The 21,857-nt window shown below is 38.2% G+C and overlaps 1 protein-coding gene across 3 annotated transcripts in view; it reads left to right on the forward strand.

Annotated features, from left to right (window-relative positions):
* The window catches only part of megf6.S (multiple EGF-like-domains 6 S homeolog), a 320,522-nt gene that overhangs the window by 230,131 nt on the left and 68,534 nt on the right, over window positions 1-21,857 (forward strand). For all 3 annotated transcript variants that reach the window (XM_018228002.2, XM_041571504.1, XM_018228003.2), the window contains one exon: window positions 6,324-6,446. In XM_018228002.2, the coding sequence (XP_018083491.1) occupies window positions 6,324-6,446 (123 nt within the window). The remainder of the gene's footprint in view (window positions 1-6,323; window positions 6,447-21,857) is intronic.

The following is a 21,857-nucleotide window of genomic DNA, read 5'->3' on the forward strand; positions in this document are numbered from 1 at the left end:
GTCCCTGATATTTGTAGATCAGTTGATACTTTTCCCTTACGAGAACTTCTTCTGTTTTTGTGATCTGAACAGTCATAACTGCTTGTCTGCCATAGATTGTAACATATATTATAATATAACAATAATAATAATATAATATATAAATTGCAAAGCATTCTTTGCCAACACTGGTCTTTAACCTGAGATCACAATAATAACCCTTTTTGAAAAAAGTAGTATTTATGAAGAGTGAATAAATTATTGCTTTAGGATTATTTATATATAGCTTGTTTCACCTACACAAGCTGCAGGAGAATGTGTACGTAGCTCCAGTGGTCCCATGGTGAGTTGTAATGGGCAGCTCACTGTTAACTAAATCAGGGCCACACAAATACAAATTCCATGAGCTCTTCATGTGATTAGTTGTATCACCTCTGACACACTAAGGACAACTGTGTTGTGTTCTACCACTGAGGAGGTAAAACAGAAAACTATTAATGGGGATATATTACTAAAAACTACATGTGGATGACTATTGTTGGATGGATTTAAAATGCTTGGAATGCCATGTATAAAGATCGAGCCAATCTATTTTACAGAAATTCATAAAACCATGGAACAATCTCAAGAATTTCCAAAATGTGCACAGTAGGAATTCTTTGTTGTTTCACATGGAATGTACCTAGCCGAAAGTGCATGGTCCCTGCCTGCCTCTAATACCAATGGATCATGCATTATTAAGTTGTAGTCTTTGTTTTGAGAACATTGCGTGTCTTGTAGATATCAGCATATTTTCCTTTGTCTTGCTCAAAAGGTAAACTCAAAACTATAATCAGTTTTGCTTCAGTTTCCAAGGCTTTAATGATTAAACATTTCCAAACATGTTAAAAATGTTTAATGAAACAATTTTGGAATTCCATTCTAATTAAGCTCCCTTTTTTTGTTCGCTAAATATTTTCAAGAGTTCCATACAGAGCCTGACGCTGAGTGGGTTGTGATGGCACTAAACCATGTACAAACATAGCATTTTAAAGGCTGCCGAATGTGTAGGACACACATGGATTGCTCTTACTGTCATGGAAATGGAAAAAATCATCTTAAAAATAAATATTTATAAAGGAGCACATTGAATGGAGAAATGTATTGCTGATAAATGCTTCACAGATAAAAAAAATAAAATCTAGAAACTAGAACCCATTTATATCGAGTGGAGGACCTACTAAATCAAATCAAAAACCTTTTCAGTTATCAGTATAATGGCAATTATTAACCATTTCTAGAAATACATGTGAAAATAATTGTAACCCTAATTTGGTTACTGTCTCTTTAAATCACAATTAACCCTTGGCAATCCAGGGGCCCTGAGTCCCTTTTGCGTATCAAAAGTACTGGGAACTGGGATTTACAGTGCCTCCACCTAGGGAACACTGAGGAGCACACCTCAGGGAACTTCCACTAGGACAAATAAAACACACAATTTGCAAATGAAACAGATATAAACTTTATATAAACACAATAGTGAACTTAGGCATCTAATACACAATGCACTCCTGCACTGGGGACACGTGGGACGCTACCTAACTCACTATTAGGTACCTTACTGTTTCTCCAACACAGTACTTTTTATTATTAAAGTCCCAATCCTCTGGAAGGGGTTAATAACCACACAGTTAAGTTCAAATAGAATGTCCCTTCCCCAGAGCTCTTATACCCCAGGTAGCACTACCTTAAACAGTAACCAGTAACTCTCTCTTTGGAACTTAGCAGCTGCTCCCACGTAGCAGGTAAATGCACAAGACACCCTTTCATTCTATGCTTACTTTCATACATACTCCCAAATACACATACACTTTCCCTTACCACTACCATACACACCTTCACATTTCACTTACACATGCAACTGCACATATCACTCTACTTTGTCTTTAATTACAACACCTGACTTCTACTTTTCTAAAATGGGCGTTGGTTAAGGCAGTCTCTCCCACTTAAAAGCCGCTTAGCAGTTGGCGGGGGAAGATTTAGCACAGAGTTTGAAACCAAAGCACAGGAGATGTTTACATAAAGAATTGTTACTACACAGAGAGGTAATGTTCCTTTTTTACTATGACTAAAGATAAATAAGTTAGGGACCACCATGTGGGGTTTTACCTTGACGTGGTATGGTGGCTTATCAATATTATGATCATAACTTTGTAACAAAAAAACCCTGTTTCAAAATTACATGCACTTGCATATTTACTTGAATCATTTAGACAGGGCTTTAAACTTTTTGAAATTGGCCTTAGGTGTGCATCCACAATCTCCCCTAGTAAATGCACAAGACCTGTCTTCAAATTGGGGCCCCATGCTTGTATCTTTTCCAGTATCCTCCTTTGGGTGGCTTACTCACTAGGGTGCTGTCAGAGGCAGTCACACAGGAGATTACAGGCAGCTCTGCTGCAGGATCGAGCTCACCAGTGGCACCTTTCTCCTTCTGAGTCTCTATCAGTTTGGCAGGGAACAGGATGGCCTCTCTCTGTACTTCCACAGATTCAACAGCTTGGACAGTTTCACAAGACTTTGTTATGGCTGGATTTTTCACCACACAACCCCTGTTAAACTATGTCAGAGACCCAGTACAAAAGGCTCCAAAGTCAGGCACACCCTCTCTCCCAAGGAAACCTTTAAAGTTCTTGACTGACCACTCATATACGCAGAACTGGGACATCTGATAGTATGGTTTTTGTTTAGTTAAGTCATCTGCCTATCACACAAGGGGCTGATGCACCTAATAGCTAACATTTTGGGACTGACACATCCATTGATAATCATGAAGTTAGATCAGAAGTTGTTTTTTGCACACATGGCCAGCTTAAGTCTAAATCCATAATTCATTTCAGATCGGTATGAATAGAAATATGATATATGAAGGCATAAGCCAAAGAGCAGATAGGGTAGATTTAAAAGACCTGAATAGTTGTGTTGTGATATGAAGTCTGCATGTCAGGGATTTATAATACGCAGATCTCTTAAAGTGATCAAAGGGTCTAAGATGCCATGAAGTTTCATTTAGGAGGGGATGGAAATGTAGCTGCCATTGCACTTAATGACCTGACAAGGCTCTGATCTTGAGATGTCAAGAACAGCGTGAATTAAAGCTGATTTAAAAAAAAAAAAATCACTATTATACAGCCTTTACTTGTAGTTGTGGACTTCAAACTTTGAGTCCTTCTACATACTGTATATCCAGAATGTTGTGAACTAACTGGCCAATTTCCAAGAAATCTCTCTGTAACTTTGAGAACATTCCATGAGCAATGCGAATGTCATCTAAAATAGGCATGGAAAATGGATACAACATGGGCTTTTACAGTAAAGAATGTAAACCATCATGTTCCTTTGTCACGGTGACAAGCAGAAGCACCCAAGAAAGAATTCTTTGTGTGAATAAGTGCAGTTTTATGCAACAACGTACATCTTTTTCTCTCACCATTAGTGAAGTCCTGAACATTGTGGTTAGGTTGATGAGATGAGCTGGGCTACAAAATTTCCATTAATACTTAGTACAGATGGCTTTCTTTGAGCTAGCATAGAGCAGAGATGACCATCCGTTTCAAAGGGGATACATGTGTGATATTTGTTAGATATGTAGGACATGTATGTGACCCGTTATCCAGAATACTTGGAACTCCATGCCTGGTGTTTCCCAACATCCTTGACAACCTGAATTCACCCATCAGCTGGCATCATTCATCTTAACTAAATCTTTGTAAGCTCTTTTCGGCAGGGCCTCCTTCACCCCTTGTATTGATTATCGGTCGCTAAATATGTAATTCTGTATGTTCATTGTATGTATGTTCATTTATCATACAGCTCTTTTGTATACAATGGAGCTTTATAAATACATGTTAATAATAATAATAATAATAATAATAATAAATATGTCCTGCTGCAGTGGTTCATGGTTCAGCTGTATGTAAAGCAAATACACATTTATAACCCCCACACTAGACTGGTAAAATCAATATATATTAGATCCCTAATTTTACTTCTGCAGTTATATGCTTTTCTGGAATTTATGCAGATTTCTCATGATCCTACATAGGAAAACTGCATTTTATTTCTTACCCAGATTTTCAAAATTTATGGAATTTATTCCTTCTTGACACAGTCCCCAACATAAAATAGGGGTTCTAATGTAATTTATTTCATGGATTAAGTTCATATCATGCATTTCTGCTGTGGGTGGGCGCTCAATGAAAAATAATTGTTTTTATTTCACCAGTCAAGCTGTGGGATTGATTAAGGTTCTCACTGAAAGGCTCAGAGTGCTGAACTTAAGCTCACGATATACAGATTGATGACTAATTACCACCCTGAGGTTATGTAAAATTGACGGGCTTTGCATACAGAAGAAATCTGTCACTCACTCACAAAAATGTGAATAGCTTGCAGCCTTGTAGTCTTAACAAGCCCACAAATCAGAGGAGCAAATGCAATGTTCCTCTCTAGCTGGTCATAAATTGAGCATGATTGTATAAGAAAACAAGAATAGTGTTAATCTTAATATGCGTGAAGAATAAATGACCATCTTAATATATCAAGTTTGTTGGAAAACTAGGAATGATGGCAACATGCTATGGCTTAGCCACACTTTTCGCCACTTTGTCAGGTGCAAATTCACTACCACTTAGCTAGCGTTAATTTGTCAGCGCGAGTATTTCATAGTGAACTTTCGAAAACGTTCGTTATAAATGTCTTTATTAGAGATGTCGGTTCAAATGCTTGAAGTGGCCACTTATTATTAAAAATGGAAGCACAATAAAGAAAAAAGAGATCCTCTAATGCCCTAGACATGAACCCACCCTAAAACAAATGTGGCATGCCCCTCAAATGGTAAAAAAAAGGTTAAAACAAAAATATTTAATATTTTTTTAGAGACAATCCCCCTTTAAAATGTGAAAAAACGCTAGATTTTGATAACTTTTCGGCATACAGGATATGATGTCACTTACATAAGATTGAGAAGGATGTAGCTTCATCTTTTCAGTTTGCCAGGCCTAAGGGGCAAATTTACTAAAGGGCAAATTTACTAAAGGGCAAAGTGACTAACGCTGGTGAAAATTCGCCAGCGTGATGACATTTCCGATTTACTACTCGCTAGCGAAGGAGATAGACTCTACCAGTACTTCGCTCCCTAACGCCTGCGGAATTTGCGCTCTGGCGAATGGACATAACTACGCAAATTCACTAAGATGCGGATTTTACTGAACGTTACCTCTTCTGCCAGACTTGCCTTCGTCACCCCAGACCAGGCGAAGTGCAATAGAGTAGATAGAACATTTTTCAACTAAATTTTGAGGAAGTCCTAAGTGCCAAAAAACGCTGGCGTCTTTTTATCAGGTTGATAGGCTGCAAAAGAGTGTAAAAATTTTAGTGAATTAACGTTTTCGTGGTGAATCTACACCTGGCGAAGTGTTGCGCTGTGAGCGAAGCCGTCGCTGGGAAATTTTCGGAGGTTAGTAAATTTGCCCCTAAGATGGCAAAGGAAACTCGAAAGATTGTTCTGGGAAATTCGCACTTTAGTAAAATTCGTCTGGCGATAAGGCGTGAAATTGCGCTAGCGATGGTCTCTTTCACTAGCGTATTGTCCTCTATGCCTGTTAGTAAATTGGTGATCTCCCTGCGGATTGAATTTCTGGAGAATTTTCGCCAGCGACGGCCACTTCGCCCTTTAGTAAATGAGAAATCCCAGGACAAAGAATTTTCAGTAACAAATCCTCTACATGTAATGAAATTATTGACTTTTAGGGTTATGTAATAATAGTTGAGAAGACGGCTCTAGTAACCCATATCAACCAGCACTTTGCATTTTCTGGAGTATTCTTGGGAAGCAAACATCAGGTTTGTTGCTATATGTGTTACTAGAAATACATTTTATCCCTTCATATATATGTATGTAGGGGATTTGTATCCCAGGCTTAGAGGAATTGCCTGTTCTGCATCCCGACTCACTATAACATCAGTAAAAGCCAATTGCGGTCCTCCTGTATGAATTACATTTTCACCTTTTTGTTGGGGGGTTGTTATATTTCAGCTTTTTATCGAACCACTAATGTACCCAGACTGCTGAATAGTCTCCAGGAGATTGTTCCGAAGGAGGGAGAAAGCTTTAAGATGTGAGAGAATAGTAACTTGCTTCCTGCTGGCTCTGTTGTTCTATAGATGCTTTAAAGTATAATAGACTTGGCTTTTTATATCCACTGTACCAATAACTACAGTATATAGTAATGTGTAATGAATTGTAACTGATATGTGTGTTTCGCTAATGTCTTCCTTTACCCTTTTGCCTATGTTTCCAGATGTTGACGAGTGCCAAACCCATAATGGAGGCTGCCAGCAGAAATGTGTCAACACCCCAGGGTCGTATCACTGTGAGTGCAAACCAGGCTTCCGTCTGCACATAGACAGCAGGTCATGCATACGTAAGTAGCCTAAATGTTGTGCTATATGCATCTTATCCTACTGGCACTGAGGAAATTCTCTTTTTTATACCCTGATGATATTTGATAAAGGTGTATGTGTAGTAAAGGAATATTCCAACTATTATTGTTTCTTGCATTCCTGCCAATAAGAAAAATTATTTGTACAGGAATGGGATCCGTTATCTGGAAACCTGTTATCCAGAACGTTCCGAATTATAGAAAGGCCGTCTGCCATAGACTCCGTTTTATGCAAATTTTCAGAAAAAAAATCCTTTTTGTCTGTAATAAAAAAGCAGTAGGTTGTACTTGATCCTAACTAAGATATAATGAATGCTTATTGGAAGCAAAACCAGCCTATTTAATGTTTATTTAATGTTTACATGATTTTCCAGTAGAATTAAGATATGAAGATACTTATTATGGAAAGATCAGTTATCCAGAAAACCCCAAGTCCTGAGCATTCTGGATAACAGGTCCCATAACTGTATTAAACTCCATAGTTGTTTTCATTGCAATGTGTATACTGACCAGGGGCGTAACTATAAAGGAAGCAGACCCTGCAGCTGTCGGGGGCCCCAGGAGACATGGGGGGCCCCATGAGGGCCAAATAATAATGAGGAATTTTAACATTTATTAGTAAAATAGGACAATCAGCTGTGGGGCCCAGTAACATCTAGTTACAGCACTGAAACTGACTCCAATATCAATGGTTATTACCCATTAGTTTCCATGTCTGCCTACATCACTTCTTGTGACACTGTAATTGCCGAGGTGGTGTGACAAGTTCCTGGCTTTTAGCGCCAAAGCTCCTGATCAGCAATCACAGTAGTTAAAGCTTTGACAGCAAATAATACATCCAGACAAGGCAGCCATCAACCCTGGTGCACAACTGAAGCATTTTGGGCCCAGGTACGTACAGTACATGTGCCATTTTCTGGACCCTATTAATTGTGGCCTGTGCAGGGACCCTCTTGGCTTAAACAGGCTTTTCTTCACCTTTAACACAGACTGCCCATTTACCAGTTGCTATTATACCGTTCTGTTAGTGGCTTACTGCCAGCAATTACTATTTGCCAAGAGAATGTGGACCCAAGACATGTATTCTTGATATGCCCTTCCAAATTTGTAAATGTTGTTCAAGAGCTGGAAAGATCCCAAACAGTTGGAAGCAGTTTTATCTTGTTAAAGATATTCATTCTAAGTGTCTCTTAACTAAGTACTGTATGTTACTTTGTTGGAATCCTTCATGCAGAATTTTAGTATTCCTGTTTTTTGTACCATAAGGTCCTGCATTAATTACATATAATAAAGTATGCCACTAATGAGTAACTAGATCTCAGGAAAGAGGGGTAGCTTTAGGCAGTCATATGATCGAAACTCAATCTGGCACATAAATGCTTTAAGGGTGGTGGCACACAAGGCTACTGGGGGAGATTAGTCGCACAGCAACAAATCGTTTCTTTTTCGGGCGACTAATCTCCCCTAAATGCCTTCCCGCCGGCTAGAATGTTCGTTTTCATGGCTCCTGAGGAAACTTCGAGCGACTTCGGAAAGCCAAAGTGATCTGAGTGCCATCTCACTGGCGATTTACATTCTAGCCGGTGGGAAAGCATTAGATTAGTCGCCCGAAGAAAAGGCAATTTTCGATAGGCGACTAATCTCCCCCAGTAGCCTTGTGTGCTACCACCCTTAAAGTGCCTGCAAGCAATTCTTCCTGGGCCTTAGTCACAAATTAGACTATAAGCACTAGGGTAAAAGATTTTCTTAGGCTAATGTCACATAATGTGTTTCTTACGTGATTCGATGCCTTCAAAGCCATTGTTACATACTGTATGCACTGTGAAGAACCACACATCTACTCAGTTCTGCTGTCAAATTTAGTATTGAGTGGCAGGCTGGGGGAATTTTGGGGCACCTATGGCCTACCCAATAAAAGCCTGGGGCAAAAACGAGTACTGAGCCTGGCATTGTTCTTGTGATTATAGGTGTTGTTCACATATAAATTAACTTTTAGTATAATGTAGTGAGACATATTCTGAGACAATTTGTAATTGGTTTTCATTTTTTATTCATTGGGGTTTTTGAGTTATTTAGCTTTTTATTCAGTAGCTCTCCAGTTTGTAATTTCAGCGATCTGGTTGCTAGGGTCCAAATAATCTAGCAACCATTCATTGATTTGAATAAGATACATGAATATGAATAGGAGAGGCCTGAATACAAAGATGGGTTATTAAAGTAGCAATGACAATACATTTGCAGCCTTACAGAGTATTTGTTTTAGATGGGGGTCAGCATCCACAATTTAAAAGTCAAAAGAAGAAGATTAAAAAACTATAAAAAATATAAATAATGGAGACCAATTAAAAAGTTGCTTAGAATTCTATAACATACAAAAAGGTGAACCACCTTTCTAATACAGAAAGTATTCTGTAAGTATACATTAATCAAACTGCTTAGGGTAGGCTATGTATTATCCAATAGTTGAGGTTGGGAGTACATAATCCTTAAAATAATTCTTTACATTTCCAGAGTTTTCATGAGATTTACAGATGTTTTAGGACAACGGCTTCCAACAAACACAAGTGGTTTTCCTGGTTTCAGAGTCTGCTAACGACATAAATATGCCTCAGGATAGCTGAAACAGCAGAATGTTCTACATTTTTTGTAGGCAGTGAATGAAATAATATTCTTCTGCGCAGTATTTTAGAAGCGACCTGTGTGTAAACAGCACGGAATGATGTATCGCACCTGCTCGAAAACACTCACTGGACATTGCTGCACTTTTTCACCTCATAATGATTTGTGAACTGCATGTATGCTTAAATATTCTGTACGTTCCATGGTTTGGTGTGGGCTGGTGTATCACAGTTGGTGTACGTGAGCATAAGCAGACTTGCCGACAGATTCTATAGGAGCTGATAAAGTACATTTTATTGCTGATTGCACCATTAGGGATAAGGGTACGTAATGTATTGGAGAAAGCTTTAAAAGGGGGATAATGAGATCATCGGGAGCCACTGGCCTTAAAGGGTTCAAGTGCAGACCAAGGAGGATACTGGTATTGGAGAACTGGAGGGTTAGAGAAGAGAAAACAGTCTTAGCTTTTTAGAGCACCAACCAGAGAGGGAAGGCAGGTAATAGACACCACAGGCAGTTCAGATGAAGTTGGCGGTGATTGCAGGCAAGTAAAATTCAAGATACAAGAAATACTGTTGGTAAGAATCTTACAGCAGGGATCCAGGGCAAATTTCAGTACAGGCACAAGGTAAAAGGCAGGCAGAAGCCAAGAAATTCAGGTACAAGGCAGTATGCCGAGTAACGGGAATCCAGGGATCAGACATTCAGAGCACACAGGAGCAAGGTGACAGGGACATTTGATCAGAAAAGGCAAGGAACTAAGCAGAGCTATGAACATGGACTGCATTATAGGTTTTCTATATCAGAAAACCTAATATGGGCAGCTTGTTTCTGTAGAGCAGTTGTAAAACAGGGGTAACCCTGAGTAGAAGACTCTGGGTTCAAGCCCAGCGGCAGACTGAAGGTTGCACTATCTTCTTATAGCGTAAAGGACATTTTTGTATAAATATGATAAAACTTTTTGTCTTAACCATTGACTCCAGCAAAGTTTGACGTGGTCTAGTAAATCCATAGCAACAGAGTAACAGTTGCTCATTTAATTGGGTGCAATCGCTTATTAAACCATAGAGGAAGAATAATAGTACTGGCCCCTGGTGTCCCAGTCCGACACTGCTCATGAGCTATTGGTTGAGGATCGCTGTCCTAGAACATATTGCAGACTTAGCATTTATTTGCTTTGTGTGTAGGGTATTTTACCAGCCTGACCAGTAATAAATGATGCCGATACTAGGGAAAGAGATCAAAATGTAGGAAGGTGGTATTATTTTCTATAAAAGGTGGCAACCCTACTTGTGTGTGCGTGCATATGTGTTACAAAACTCTCAAGACATATTATACCAGGTGTTGTTGCCCTTAACCTAGATGTTCCTTTATGGGCATTTGTGCATTCTACAACTTAACAGCTGTGTGTGCCAGACGGCACAGTGTATGAGCAGCCACCCAGCCATGTCTAACACGGCTTTCTAATTACACCGGCCGGCACATGCATGAAATCATAACACTACATTATTTCCGCATTGCTCTGTCGATGTGACTGTGAAATGTCTAGCCCGTCGCTTCCAAGTGTGCAGCAATCTGCTGGGGCCACTGGAAGGCCAAGCTTGGCAGACAAAACATTGACAGATGCCATGAAACGACTGTGTTATTCTTCGCCGATGGCATCTGGCCTACTAAATGCTTTCCAAGGATATGGAAGTGACAAGTAGCCTAAGCCTACGCACATGTCATGGTCACACACAAGAACACCCGCATGTACATATAGTTACATAGTTAAAAGTGACTCTCTAAAACCCCCAGTTACCAGTAACATATTAATAAAAGCTGACATTGCAAAATACATGGTTTAAGCTTACCAGGCCCTTATTTCTAGGCAGCTACAATGTAGACTTCAATAAGAGTATGCAGTAAAAGTGCCCATTAGATATTTATGACAGTGGCTGCTTTTTGGCAACATTGACCAGTCGGATATTTCAATGGATTTTTGTAAATTACATTCCATGATTTTAATTGTTCTGCTGCTGTAAATATGTAATTATGAAAATAAGTGGGAATATACCAATAAATGACCACCTGGTACTCTAGTACTTATCTAAAACACCTTATCTTGTACCTCTTATCTACGGGGTGTATTTAGTATCAATAAGGACTAAACGCATGCGCTGCGATTTCATCCGACAGTCGGATCAATGTAGTTGTAACATGCGATTTCTCCTTCACTTTAGTTTTCAGTAAAACATCCGTCACGTCGCATGCGTTTAGTCGCATTGCGACGTGTCGGGTCAAAATGCATCTTCGAGTCCTGCCCTTAGTTAATCAGCTGCCTTGTTTTACATTACGGGGCACATTTACTATTGGTCGAATATCGAGGATTAATTAACCCTCGATATTCGACCCTCGAAGTTAAATTCTTCGACTTCGAATATCGGAGTCGAAGGATTTAGCTTCAATCGAATGATCGAAGGAAAAATAGTTCAATCAAATGATTAAATCCTTCGAATCGAACGATTCGAAGGATTTTAATCCATCGATCAAACGATTTTCCTTCAATCCCAAATTGCCTAGAAAGCCTATGGGGACCTTCCCCATAGGCTAACATTGGTGCTCGGTAGGTTTTAGGTGGCGAAGTAGGTGGTTGAAGTTTTTTTTAAAGAGACAGTACTTCGACTATCGAATAGTCAAACGATTTTTAGTTTGTGTCGAAGTTTTCTTTTATTTGACAAAAAATATAAATTTTTTGGGTAGACATTCCCTTTTAGTTGAGCTCAGTGTTGTTTCAAGCAAGTAGAAGAACCCGTAAAATAGCTCAACAGGCATTTTACTTTTTTTAAATCCTTAATGCAATAAATGAAATATTATGCTGCAAACCGTTTTTTTATCAGAAGATGAAAAATAAAGCTATACTTCATATTTCAGCCTGTGGCATTTATTAGGTCATTTGGGCATTTTCATATTCAGCTTCCCAAGCCAATTAACTTTTATAATTTATAAAATTTTATTTTTATAATTTATATACGTTGTCTGCTTCCAGAAGCACTTTTTTTTTTACTTCTCGATTTATTAAACGTAGGAGAATTTGAAAAAAGATCATTTTTGTATGGAATGTTTAACTTGTTCTTTTCTTGCATGTTTTACAAAATCAGTTAATCTCCACGTTGCACAGTGCACAAATAATTACTACTACAGGTATAGGAAACTTTATTCAGAAACTTGTTATCCAGAAAGCTCCAAATTATGGGAAGGCCATCTCCTATAGGCTGCATTTTAATCAAATAATAATACATTTTTCCATTTTTGATTTCCTTTTTTATTGCAATAATAAAAAGTATCCTGCACTTGATTCTAACTAAGATAAAATTCATCTTTCTTGGAAGCATAACAATCATATTGGGTTTATTTAATGTTCAAATTATTTTTTATTAGTATGGAGATCCAAATTACTGGAAGATCCCTTATTCAGAAAACCATAGGTGCAAAGCGTTCTGGATAACAGGCCCATACCTGTATAGATTCATTAAATGTAACCCAGTAGGCAATTTAATTAAGGGTAATTTCAGGTGCTGCAAACTTGATTAATTCTTTCTCCGGGTGTCCCTCACAATCCTTAATATTATGGCATTTTAAAACATGCTGTAATTTTCTTTTAGGCGCTCACCCAATCAATTGTGTGGTTCGGGCTCATTCACCCCAAACCCGTCTCTTAAATCTTATCTAATCCCAAACCTGTAGCAATGGAAGAAAATGTTGCAGCGATATTTTACTATAGACGCGCACCTCACAGACTCCTCAGAAACGGTAAAAATCAACGTGTGGTTCGGGCTCATTCACCCCAAACCCGTCTCTTAAATCTTAGATGTAATTTCAAAATCAGGGTCACTCGCTGCTCTCAGATAATGGTCGGGTGCTGTGCCCCAAACCCGTAGCAATGGAAGAAAATGTTGCAGCGATATTTCACTATAGACGCGCACCTCACAGACTCCTCAGAAGCGGTAAAAATCAACGTTGTTTTATTTCACATGTAGTAATAAACACCTAACGCGTTTCGTATGTTGTCACACCTATGATTACATGTGGCTAATCATATAACTTCTCTTACTGTAACAGAACATTCTAACCTCCATATGTAATAAAAGGCACTAAGTTTGCCCATGAGCAGTAACTCATAGCAACCAATAAGATGTTTGCTTTTAAACATGTGACCAATAAATGCTACCTGCTGATGGTTGCTATGGGTTACTGCAGCTGGGCAAACGTAGTGCCCTTTATTACATAACCCCCTTATTGTTTTAAATGAAGATCATTTAAATGAAGATCATGGTAATTTACCCTAAGCAGCAGAAAGTGGCCATTTTTGTTGTCTGCTTTATATTAGTTTGAGTTCAGACAAAGATGTCTAAACATGTATTCCCTCCTTATGATGATAGTCTTTAATACTCATAGAAGAGAAGAAGAAAGTGTAAGGTCCTATTAAAAGTAAATACAGGCATAGGGCTCAAGACAAAGAGGCTTTAATGGTGGAGCTCATCCCCGTGTAGTAGCATCTCCAAACTGGTCGCTGCTTTTGCTAGAGTTCGGCGACTTCAGTCCGAAATTTTCAATAATTCACAATGCGCTTACTCGCATTTAGTGCTGACCAACACATCCACCGGAGTCGCTGCTGTTAATATCAATGCGGCTTTATTGGGACACACAGATAAACTTACGCGTTTTGTGCCTATAGGGCTCACAGAGATTTAAGGCCCTGCTTTTGCACATGATCCATGTATGCAGTGCAATTTGTGGTGTTTAGTGGACATCTGCCATTTTTTATCATTGTACTGTGGTTACCAAGCATATAGGGGCACACAAAGCACCATTGAGACAATTCAAATGATAGCCTTGCTTCTGGAATATCATCATCAACCCTTTGTTATTTCCATCATAGCCCTATACTAGAGTCCTGCGCGGGTCCATTTTTTGGAACCTGTACCCGACCTGCAATTCGCAACCCGGACCCGTAACCCGCATTCTTACCTGTTTGGACCCGCTAACCGACTTGAACCGCAAGTACCTTATCCGCAACCCAGACCCGTGACCCGCTGACCATCAAGAATCAGGAAGTGCTGTCATTGTGAACCGGAAGTGACATCATCGGAAGTAGGCGTGGTCAGAAAAAAGGGAGTAAAACAGGAAGTGCTATCATTGTAAACTGGAAGTGACATCATCGGAATTAGACGTGATCATAAAAAAGGAGTAAAAATCGATATTGAGACGAGACACACGACCCGCAAACCCAAAGAACCGCCGACCCACGTCTATACCCGCACCCAGAACTTCTACCCGCAGGTTACCACAGGTTTTTGCAGGTAACCCACTGCAGGAGTCTACCCTATACCCAATATGTTTTGCTATGTACAATTGCATATTGTAGGAGTGGACTCTGGATGTCAGATTCAGTAGTAGACCCTCAGAGACTCAGAGTGGGTTTCATTAGTTAGGAGTAGGGAATAGGAGGAGTGTAGGTGTGTGCTCCTTTCCTGTAGAGCTATTAGCATAATAAAAGTATCATAATAAAGGAACACATGGAATTTATATACATATATTCCATTATCATACTACAGATGGAAATCTCTTTTTTTAATGAGGGCTTTAAACCAGAATGAATGGCCTCTATAGTGTTAAAAATGCAGTATTGCCAGGAAAAATAATGATACCATCACATGCAAACCTTTCCAATTATAAATATGACTCAGTTTCATCACCAAAGTTTGTTCAGACACAGAAAAAAACAAGGAATTCTTATTGTAGAAAGTAAGGTAACCGCATGATGTAGCTATTAAATAGCTAGCAAGCTGTCTCTAGTTTGTGTTTTAGTGGATACAAATTTTGTTAATGACACAATACAAGCTCTGGTTCTGATAAAGCATAAACCTAGCCCTTGAAAGAGGCACACAAACATTCCCAACTGCTGTGGCTGCTGGGAAAGGAGGCAAAGGATTCTGGGAAATAATTGCCAACAGCTGCAGAGCATCTAGGAAAGGGTGTTTATGAGGGTATTTTTCATGCTACAGTTATGAAATAGCCTTTCGTTAAAAGACTGCTTACATTATTGCTTTTTGTACAAATGGAATTCCAAAAATTACATTGGGGGTCATTAAAATCAAAACATCTTTAAGTAGAGCATTAAGGAAAGTAAAGATGTATAATGCAGTGAGGCAGCATGCCAAAATGCCATTAATTTCTCTCCTGGTTTGCGAATTTTATTCTCATGCAACAGAAAGCAGAGCACTATGTATAGTTCGCTTCATGTTGCTATTTAATTCGTTATATAGCATCTGGCAATATTGTATCCCATAGTAATTCTTGCTTTCTCAACAACATATACATTTGTACTTCTCGTGGATTTGTTTCTCTTTGGGAATATGAGATTTGTCTAGTTTAACCCATTTCCCGCATGTTTATGGAATGCAACCAGGGAAGCCAGCTTTTGACATGTGAGCTATTGTAGAGCTGCATCCTTTCTACTAGAAACTACAGTAGGTGGAGGACCAACGGCTTCCTATGCCTGTAGATGTGCCTGTACCATGGTTTCATGCAAATACAGTGCAGTGAGGATGGTGCTACCAGTCTATTCAACATGCTATAGTAAAGGTACAAAAGGGATTTGCAAAGTTAAAAAAACAGACAAAGATCTTTGTCTACACAATGAATACAGAGATGCCTGTGTTCAGTAGCTCTGTATTCACAAAGTAAACTCCCATCACCTCGAAATTCGAATAAAAAAAGAGCAACTGAAATTTATTTAAAAAAAAATCAAATTTTTTAGCTTCGGGTGAATAGGCTATATTCGATCGTTTGATTCGAATTTGGATTGTATTCGAATGAAAGTATTTTCCAAAAAAAAATCTTAGATTTTTCACAGGCCACCAATTTACTCCAAATACATTCTAGTAGGTCCCCCATAGGCTAAAACAGCAATTTGGTAGGTTTTAGATGGCAATTAGTCAAAGTCGAATTTCTAAAGAGACAGTACATGATAACTTTTGACATTCAAATCTAATTTTTTTCAAATTTGATTCGAATTTGGACTATTCCCTAGTCCAAGTACACTAGAATTACCTCAAAATTCTAATTTTCACTTCGACCCTTGATAAATCTGCCCCTTAATGTCTAAAATATTTTTTTAACATAGATTAAAATTAGGGAAAGACCCATTATACCGGCAAATCCCCAGGTCCTGAGCATTCTGGACAGCAGGTTTCATGCCTGTATAGGTGTTTAAAGAATGCGTGGAAGGCATCACTTGTATAGCCCACAAAAGAAATTTTCTGTATAAAAATAAAAACTGGCTAAATAGAAAGGCTGTGCAAAATAAAAAATGTTTCTAATATAGTTAGTTAGCCAAAAATTTAATATATAAAGGCTGGAATGACTGGATGTCTAACATAATAGCCAGAACACTACTTCCTGCTTTGCAGCTCTTTTGGGGGCACATTCTCTAAAGGGCGAATTGTGTTTTTTTGGCGAAAATTCACCAAAATGACTATTTGCTACAAATTCATCAATTTATTTAAAGGCTAGCGAAAAAGCTCAGTGCTAGAGAGATTTTGCTTCAGTTTGGCGAATTTTTGCTAAGCAAGCTAACGTTTACATGCAAATTTCATGCTGACAAATTTTTTGTTAGCGAAAATATGCCAGACTTCATTTGCTGAGACAAATTTTCGCAGTTTGATAAATATGTGTAGTCATAGCGAATTAAAGTCTGACATGGCTGCGTTAAGTATGGCAAAGCTTTCAAAACCGAAAATTTGTTTGTTATGTTAGACATCCAGTCACTCCAGCCTTTATACATTACATTGTTGGCTAAATTACTATATTAGAAACATTTTTTATTTTGCACATCTATTTACACGGTTTTTATTTTTACACTGAACTGTAACATGCACATTCAAAAACAAATATCATGTGTTCATTCTCAGTCATTAGGGATGGGCGAATTTGACCTGTTTAGTTTCGCCAAAAATTCGAAGACAGCGAAATGTCGCAGACGCCGATTAAAGTCTATGGGCGTCAAAAAAATGTTGTCGTGCGGCGAAATATTTTTGACGCACGACACCATACAAGGCTATGGCCGTCATTTCTGCGGCGAAACATTCACCCATCCCTATCAGTCATCCAGTAGACCTTTAGCTGGTGATCAGTAGATCTCAAAACAATGTCGATAAACAGCTTGTCGAAATCACCCTCCTATTCATGATTTTCATTCAGATATTTATTACGTTACGGTCACATAAGAAATAGTTTATTAAATATAGTAATATAAATTCTCTGATAAATATATCTGTATAATATGTAAGTAATATTTTCCATGGAACAGAATTCTAACAATGTTATATGGAAGGAGATCATAATGGAACAGCACCGCTAAAATCAGACATCGCATTAGTAAAGTATGGCCACTCCTGCTCTACTCCAACTCTAGTAATGTTTTGTTGTGTGATCCAGAAATGATATTTCATGGAGCACTGAAGTTACACCATGCAGAAACACAACAGCATCTGTGATATGTGATAGAACACCCAATACAGATGTGCAGGGCAGTTAATATTTTGCAAACTCCCTACAGCTGAAAGCTGTCTACATGTCTGGAAATATATTTGCATTATAGGTGAATAATTCATCTACTTTACCCAACAGCGCAGTTTGTTAATAAGACAATATTACGCATCTGAGATCTGAAAATCACAACTCTTTCAGATTCACACTTTCGTCATCTTCAAAAATCAGCCAAAACTTAACCATCTATTAAAATCCATAAAAAATGCAACAGGTGTTGCCATTTCTTATTTATAGTCAAAGTCATAGTCCTGCTCTCCTTCATAATTTAGGGATGATGCTAGGGGTCTGGAAACTACTTTCACTATTCATAATATTTAGACAATATTGGATTAATACATTCCAGATTGCAGAAGTTATGAAATTAATTTAAAACATCTCAGTAGCAGTCATAAAGTAACATAAAATATGCTAACCATTATTTGACTTTATTAAGTCATCTGCTTCCCCAGAAAAATTCCCAATGTGTTGCAAATAGTTTGCTGTACAGTAAAAGATTTCTACAGAGACACACATTCACTAGGTGGAACTGGGATATGAACAACAATTAAAAAATACAAAGTGCAGTACAGCGTACTAATGTTTTTAAGGGTTTTTATATCTTTTTCAACAAACACCTGAGAGAAGCAACGCATAACATGCAGCATTATATATTATAACATTATTGTATACAACTTTAATAAAACATTGACTTGAGGGTTTAAGCTACAATTAGGGAACATAAATAGTATTTTAGTGACAATTTAGTTGTGGCAATTCATAGTTGTTTTAACCTAAGCACTGCTGTCAGTCATAGTTTATGATGTGGCAAATATTAAGACACTCCAGATTGTCCCATATTTTTAGGGACAACTTTAGTAAGGTGTCTATTTTGTATTAGGAGAAGGATTTATTTGATTACGTTTTGTCATTCAGCTAAACACAGGGATTTGGGAGCCAGATTTTTTTGCATAAAATAATGGGGTTTGCACTTGTTTTCTAGTGCATGCATTAGCTATAAATTAGTTAATTGTTCCCAGTAGACAAACATTTGGGGAGATTACAAGATAAGGCTAAGCTCCACTGGAGATTTTGTAAAATGGTGTCAGATTGACTCAACAAATCCTAAATTTCGTATGTAGTCTCATGGGTCAAAATATAATGGAACCAATACAACAATCTGATGTGTAAACTTCATGGAAGCCGCTGCGAAGGAGATAAAATCTGATGATGTCTGATGATTTCATTTTCCTTTTGACATACATTGTCAGATGCAGATGCAGGAACAAACTTCACTATCCAACTTTAGGTCCTGTGGACCTAACTCAAAAATAAAGTACGCAAAGCATCCATTGGAATATCCACTGTCCATGGTGCTGCACATCTGCAGTTGCTACAACACTGGGTGATGGACACTATTTTGTGACCTGCATATGCTACAAATATACTAAATAAACTGAATGACCAAAAATAAAAAGGAGAATGCAAAATATGTGGAAGAGACATAGATCTCTTATACTATGTAGTTTCTGAGGCTAAAATAATAATTTTAATAATAATGCTCACAACAGATTGTGGTGTGCACATAAAATGCCTGAATGCATAATTTAGCACTATTCTAGGGATGCACCGAATCCAGGATTTAAATAGGCCTTTTTCATCAAGATTCAACCGAATCCTTAAAATAAAGATTACTTTTTGTCACGCAAACAAGGACATTGGGGCAAATTTACTAACCTCCGACAATGCGCCAGCGACGGCTTCGCTCACATTGCAATATTTCACCAGGCGTAGATTTGCCACAACAACGCTAATTTACTAAAATCCAAAGTTGCGTCCAGGGCACCGAATGCTGGCGAAGTTGCGCTAGCGTTACTGCAGCAAGCAAAGTGAAGTTGCGCTAGTGTTGCCTAATTTGCATACAGCGGGAAGTTAAAGTACAATGGATGTATATGTTGCAGCAAATACATTACATTACAGAAGCCAGGGAAACCTTAATAAAAAAAAAATAGAGTTGTTATATTGCCCTACACATGAGCCCAGTGTATAGTTTATGTGCCATATGTTAGGAAATGTAGGGGGGAAGCCGGTTATGATCTTTTGCAGCCTATCACCCTGTAAAAAGAAAAAGACACCAGTGTTTTTTGGGACTTAGAAAAATGTTCAACTTTTTTTGAAGAACTCCTATCTACTCCATTGCACTTCGCCTGGTCTGAGGTAGTGAAGGCAAGTCTGGCGCAAGAGGTAACGTTCAGTAAAATCCTCATCTTAGTGAATTTGCGCAGTTACGTCCCTTCGCCAGAGCACAAATTCGCCTGCCGTTAGGGAGTGAAGTACAGCTAGAGTCTATCTCCTTCACTACCGAAATTATGCCATCAACCATTAGTAAATCAGTGGAGTTCCGAAATGACATCACGCTGGCGAATTATTCAGAACCACCTATGTCTCTGTGCAGCTTTTTAAATGCTTGTGAAATATAATATATAGACACATGGCAGAAAAGGAGATTAGAGAGAACATTGCTTGCTGGTTATAAACTGGTAGGAGTTACATCTGTAAATAGGTCTCCATGGAATCTCTTTGAGAGGCAATGAATAATAACTGTTGAATGTAAAATAGGTAGCAGTCTAGAAAAAAGGCAAGTCCATAGTACAGTCAAAACCATGGAATTGATTGGGGAAAAAATGGAAAAACTCAGGAAGCTTAACGTACAGAAGCAAAGAATCCAGAAACTCAGGATAAAGGGAACAGCCACGGAGTGGCTAGGCTCTTCATAAGAAGAGTGTAGGCAGCTGGTCATATACAGTAAAGATACACTGTAAGATGTAAAGATAAACTGTAAGATGTAAAGATACACTGTAAGATGGCAGATGCAAAAGTAAAGGCTGTTAGAATTATTACTAAGACTAAAAGTAAAGGCTATTGCTAAGACTTAAAGGGATACTGTCATGGGAAAAAAAAAATTTTTCAAAATGAATCAGGTAATAGTGCTGCTCCAGCAGTATTCTGCACTGAAATCCATTTCTCAAAAGAGCAAACAGATTTTTTTATATTCAATTTTGAAATCTGGCATGGGGCTAAACATTTTGTCAATTTCCCAGCTGCCCCTGGTCATGTGACTTGTGCCTGCACTTTAGGAGAGAAATGCTTTCTGGCAGGCTGCTGTTTTTCCTTCTCAATGTAACTGAATGTGTCTCAGTGAGACATGGGTTTTTACTATTGAGTGCTGTTCTTAAATCTACCAGGCAGCTGTTATCTTGTGTTAGGGAGCTGTTATCTGGTTACCTTCCCATTGTTCTTTTGTTTGGGTGATAGGGGGGAAAGGGAGGGGGTGATATCACTCCAACTTGCAGTACAGCAGTAAAGAGTGATTGAAGTTTATCAGAGCACATTCACATGACCAGGGGAAGCTGGGAAATTGACAAAATGTCTAGCCCCATGTCAGATTTCAAAATTGAATATAAAAAAATCTGTTTGCTCTTTTGAGAAATGAATTTCAGTGCAGAATTCTGCTGGAGCAGCACTATTAACTGATTCATTTTGAAAAAATTTTTTTTTCCCATGACAGTATCCCTTTAAGTCTCCTGCAGGACAGAAGGGAACAGCTGTGTAGGCCATTGCTGTAATCTGGGCAGGTTCTGACACATAATATGCAGGTTTCTAAGTTCCAGAATACTATAATTGATAGGACACTAGCGTGACCTAGTAAACAGTTTGGCAACAGAGGCACAAAAAACATATAAGAGAAAGCAAGCACATAGACAATTTAATTGGACACACTATTTGCTATTATCCTTTCTTTATATCAAACTGACATATTCCGTAGCGCCTTATACAATCAATAACTGTGACTGAATGAGGGTTTATATTTAATAAGGCGTTGCACTGCAGCTTTATTACTTTTGTAGTAGGAAAAGTGGACTTTTGTAATATAGTAGGGAATAGGGATCAATAGAGATCAGGTAATATCCACTATTTCTCAAAAAGGATTAAAAGCCAGACGTATATAAATGTTTAATGGCCATTATAAATCATAGGTGCACAGACAAGACAAAACTCACCTTGTGCATTTAGTGCTTACCAGTTTTCTTAGGGGAAAGCCCTGGACTTTTAAGTGTATTTTGTTTTTGTTGAATTTGCTCTTCTACAACAACAAAGATTATTTGTAAATTCCTGAAGAGTGCTGAGTGCAATTGGATTTTC

This window comes from Xenopus laevis, chromosome 7S (genome assembly GCF_017654675.1).
Source record: "Xenopus laevis strain J_2021 chromosome 7S, Xenopus_laevis_v10.1, whole genome shotgun sequence".
NCBI lineage: Eukaryota > Metazoa > Chordata > Amphibia > Anura > Pipidae > Xenopus > Xenopus laevis.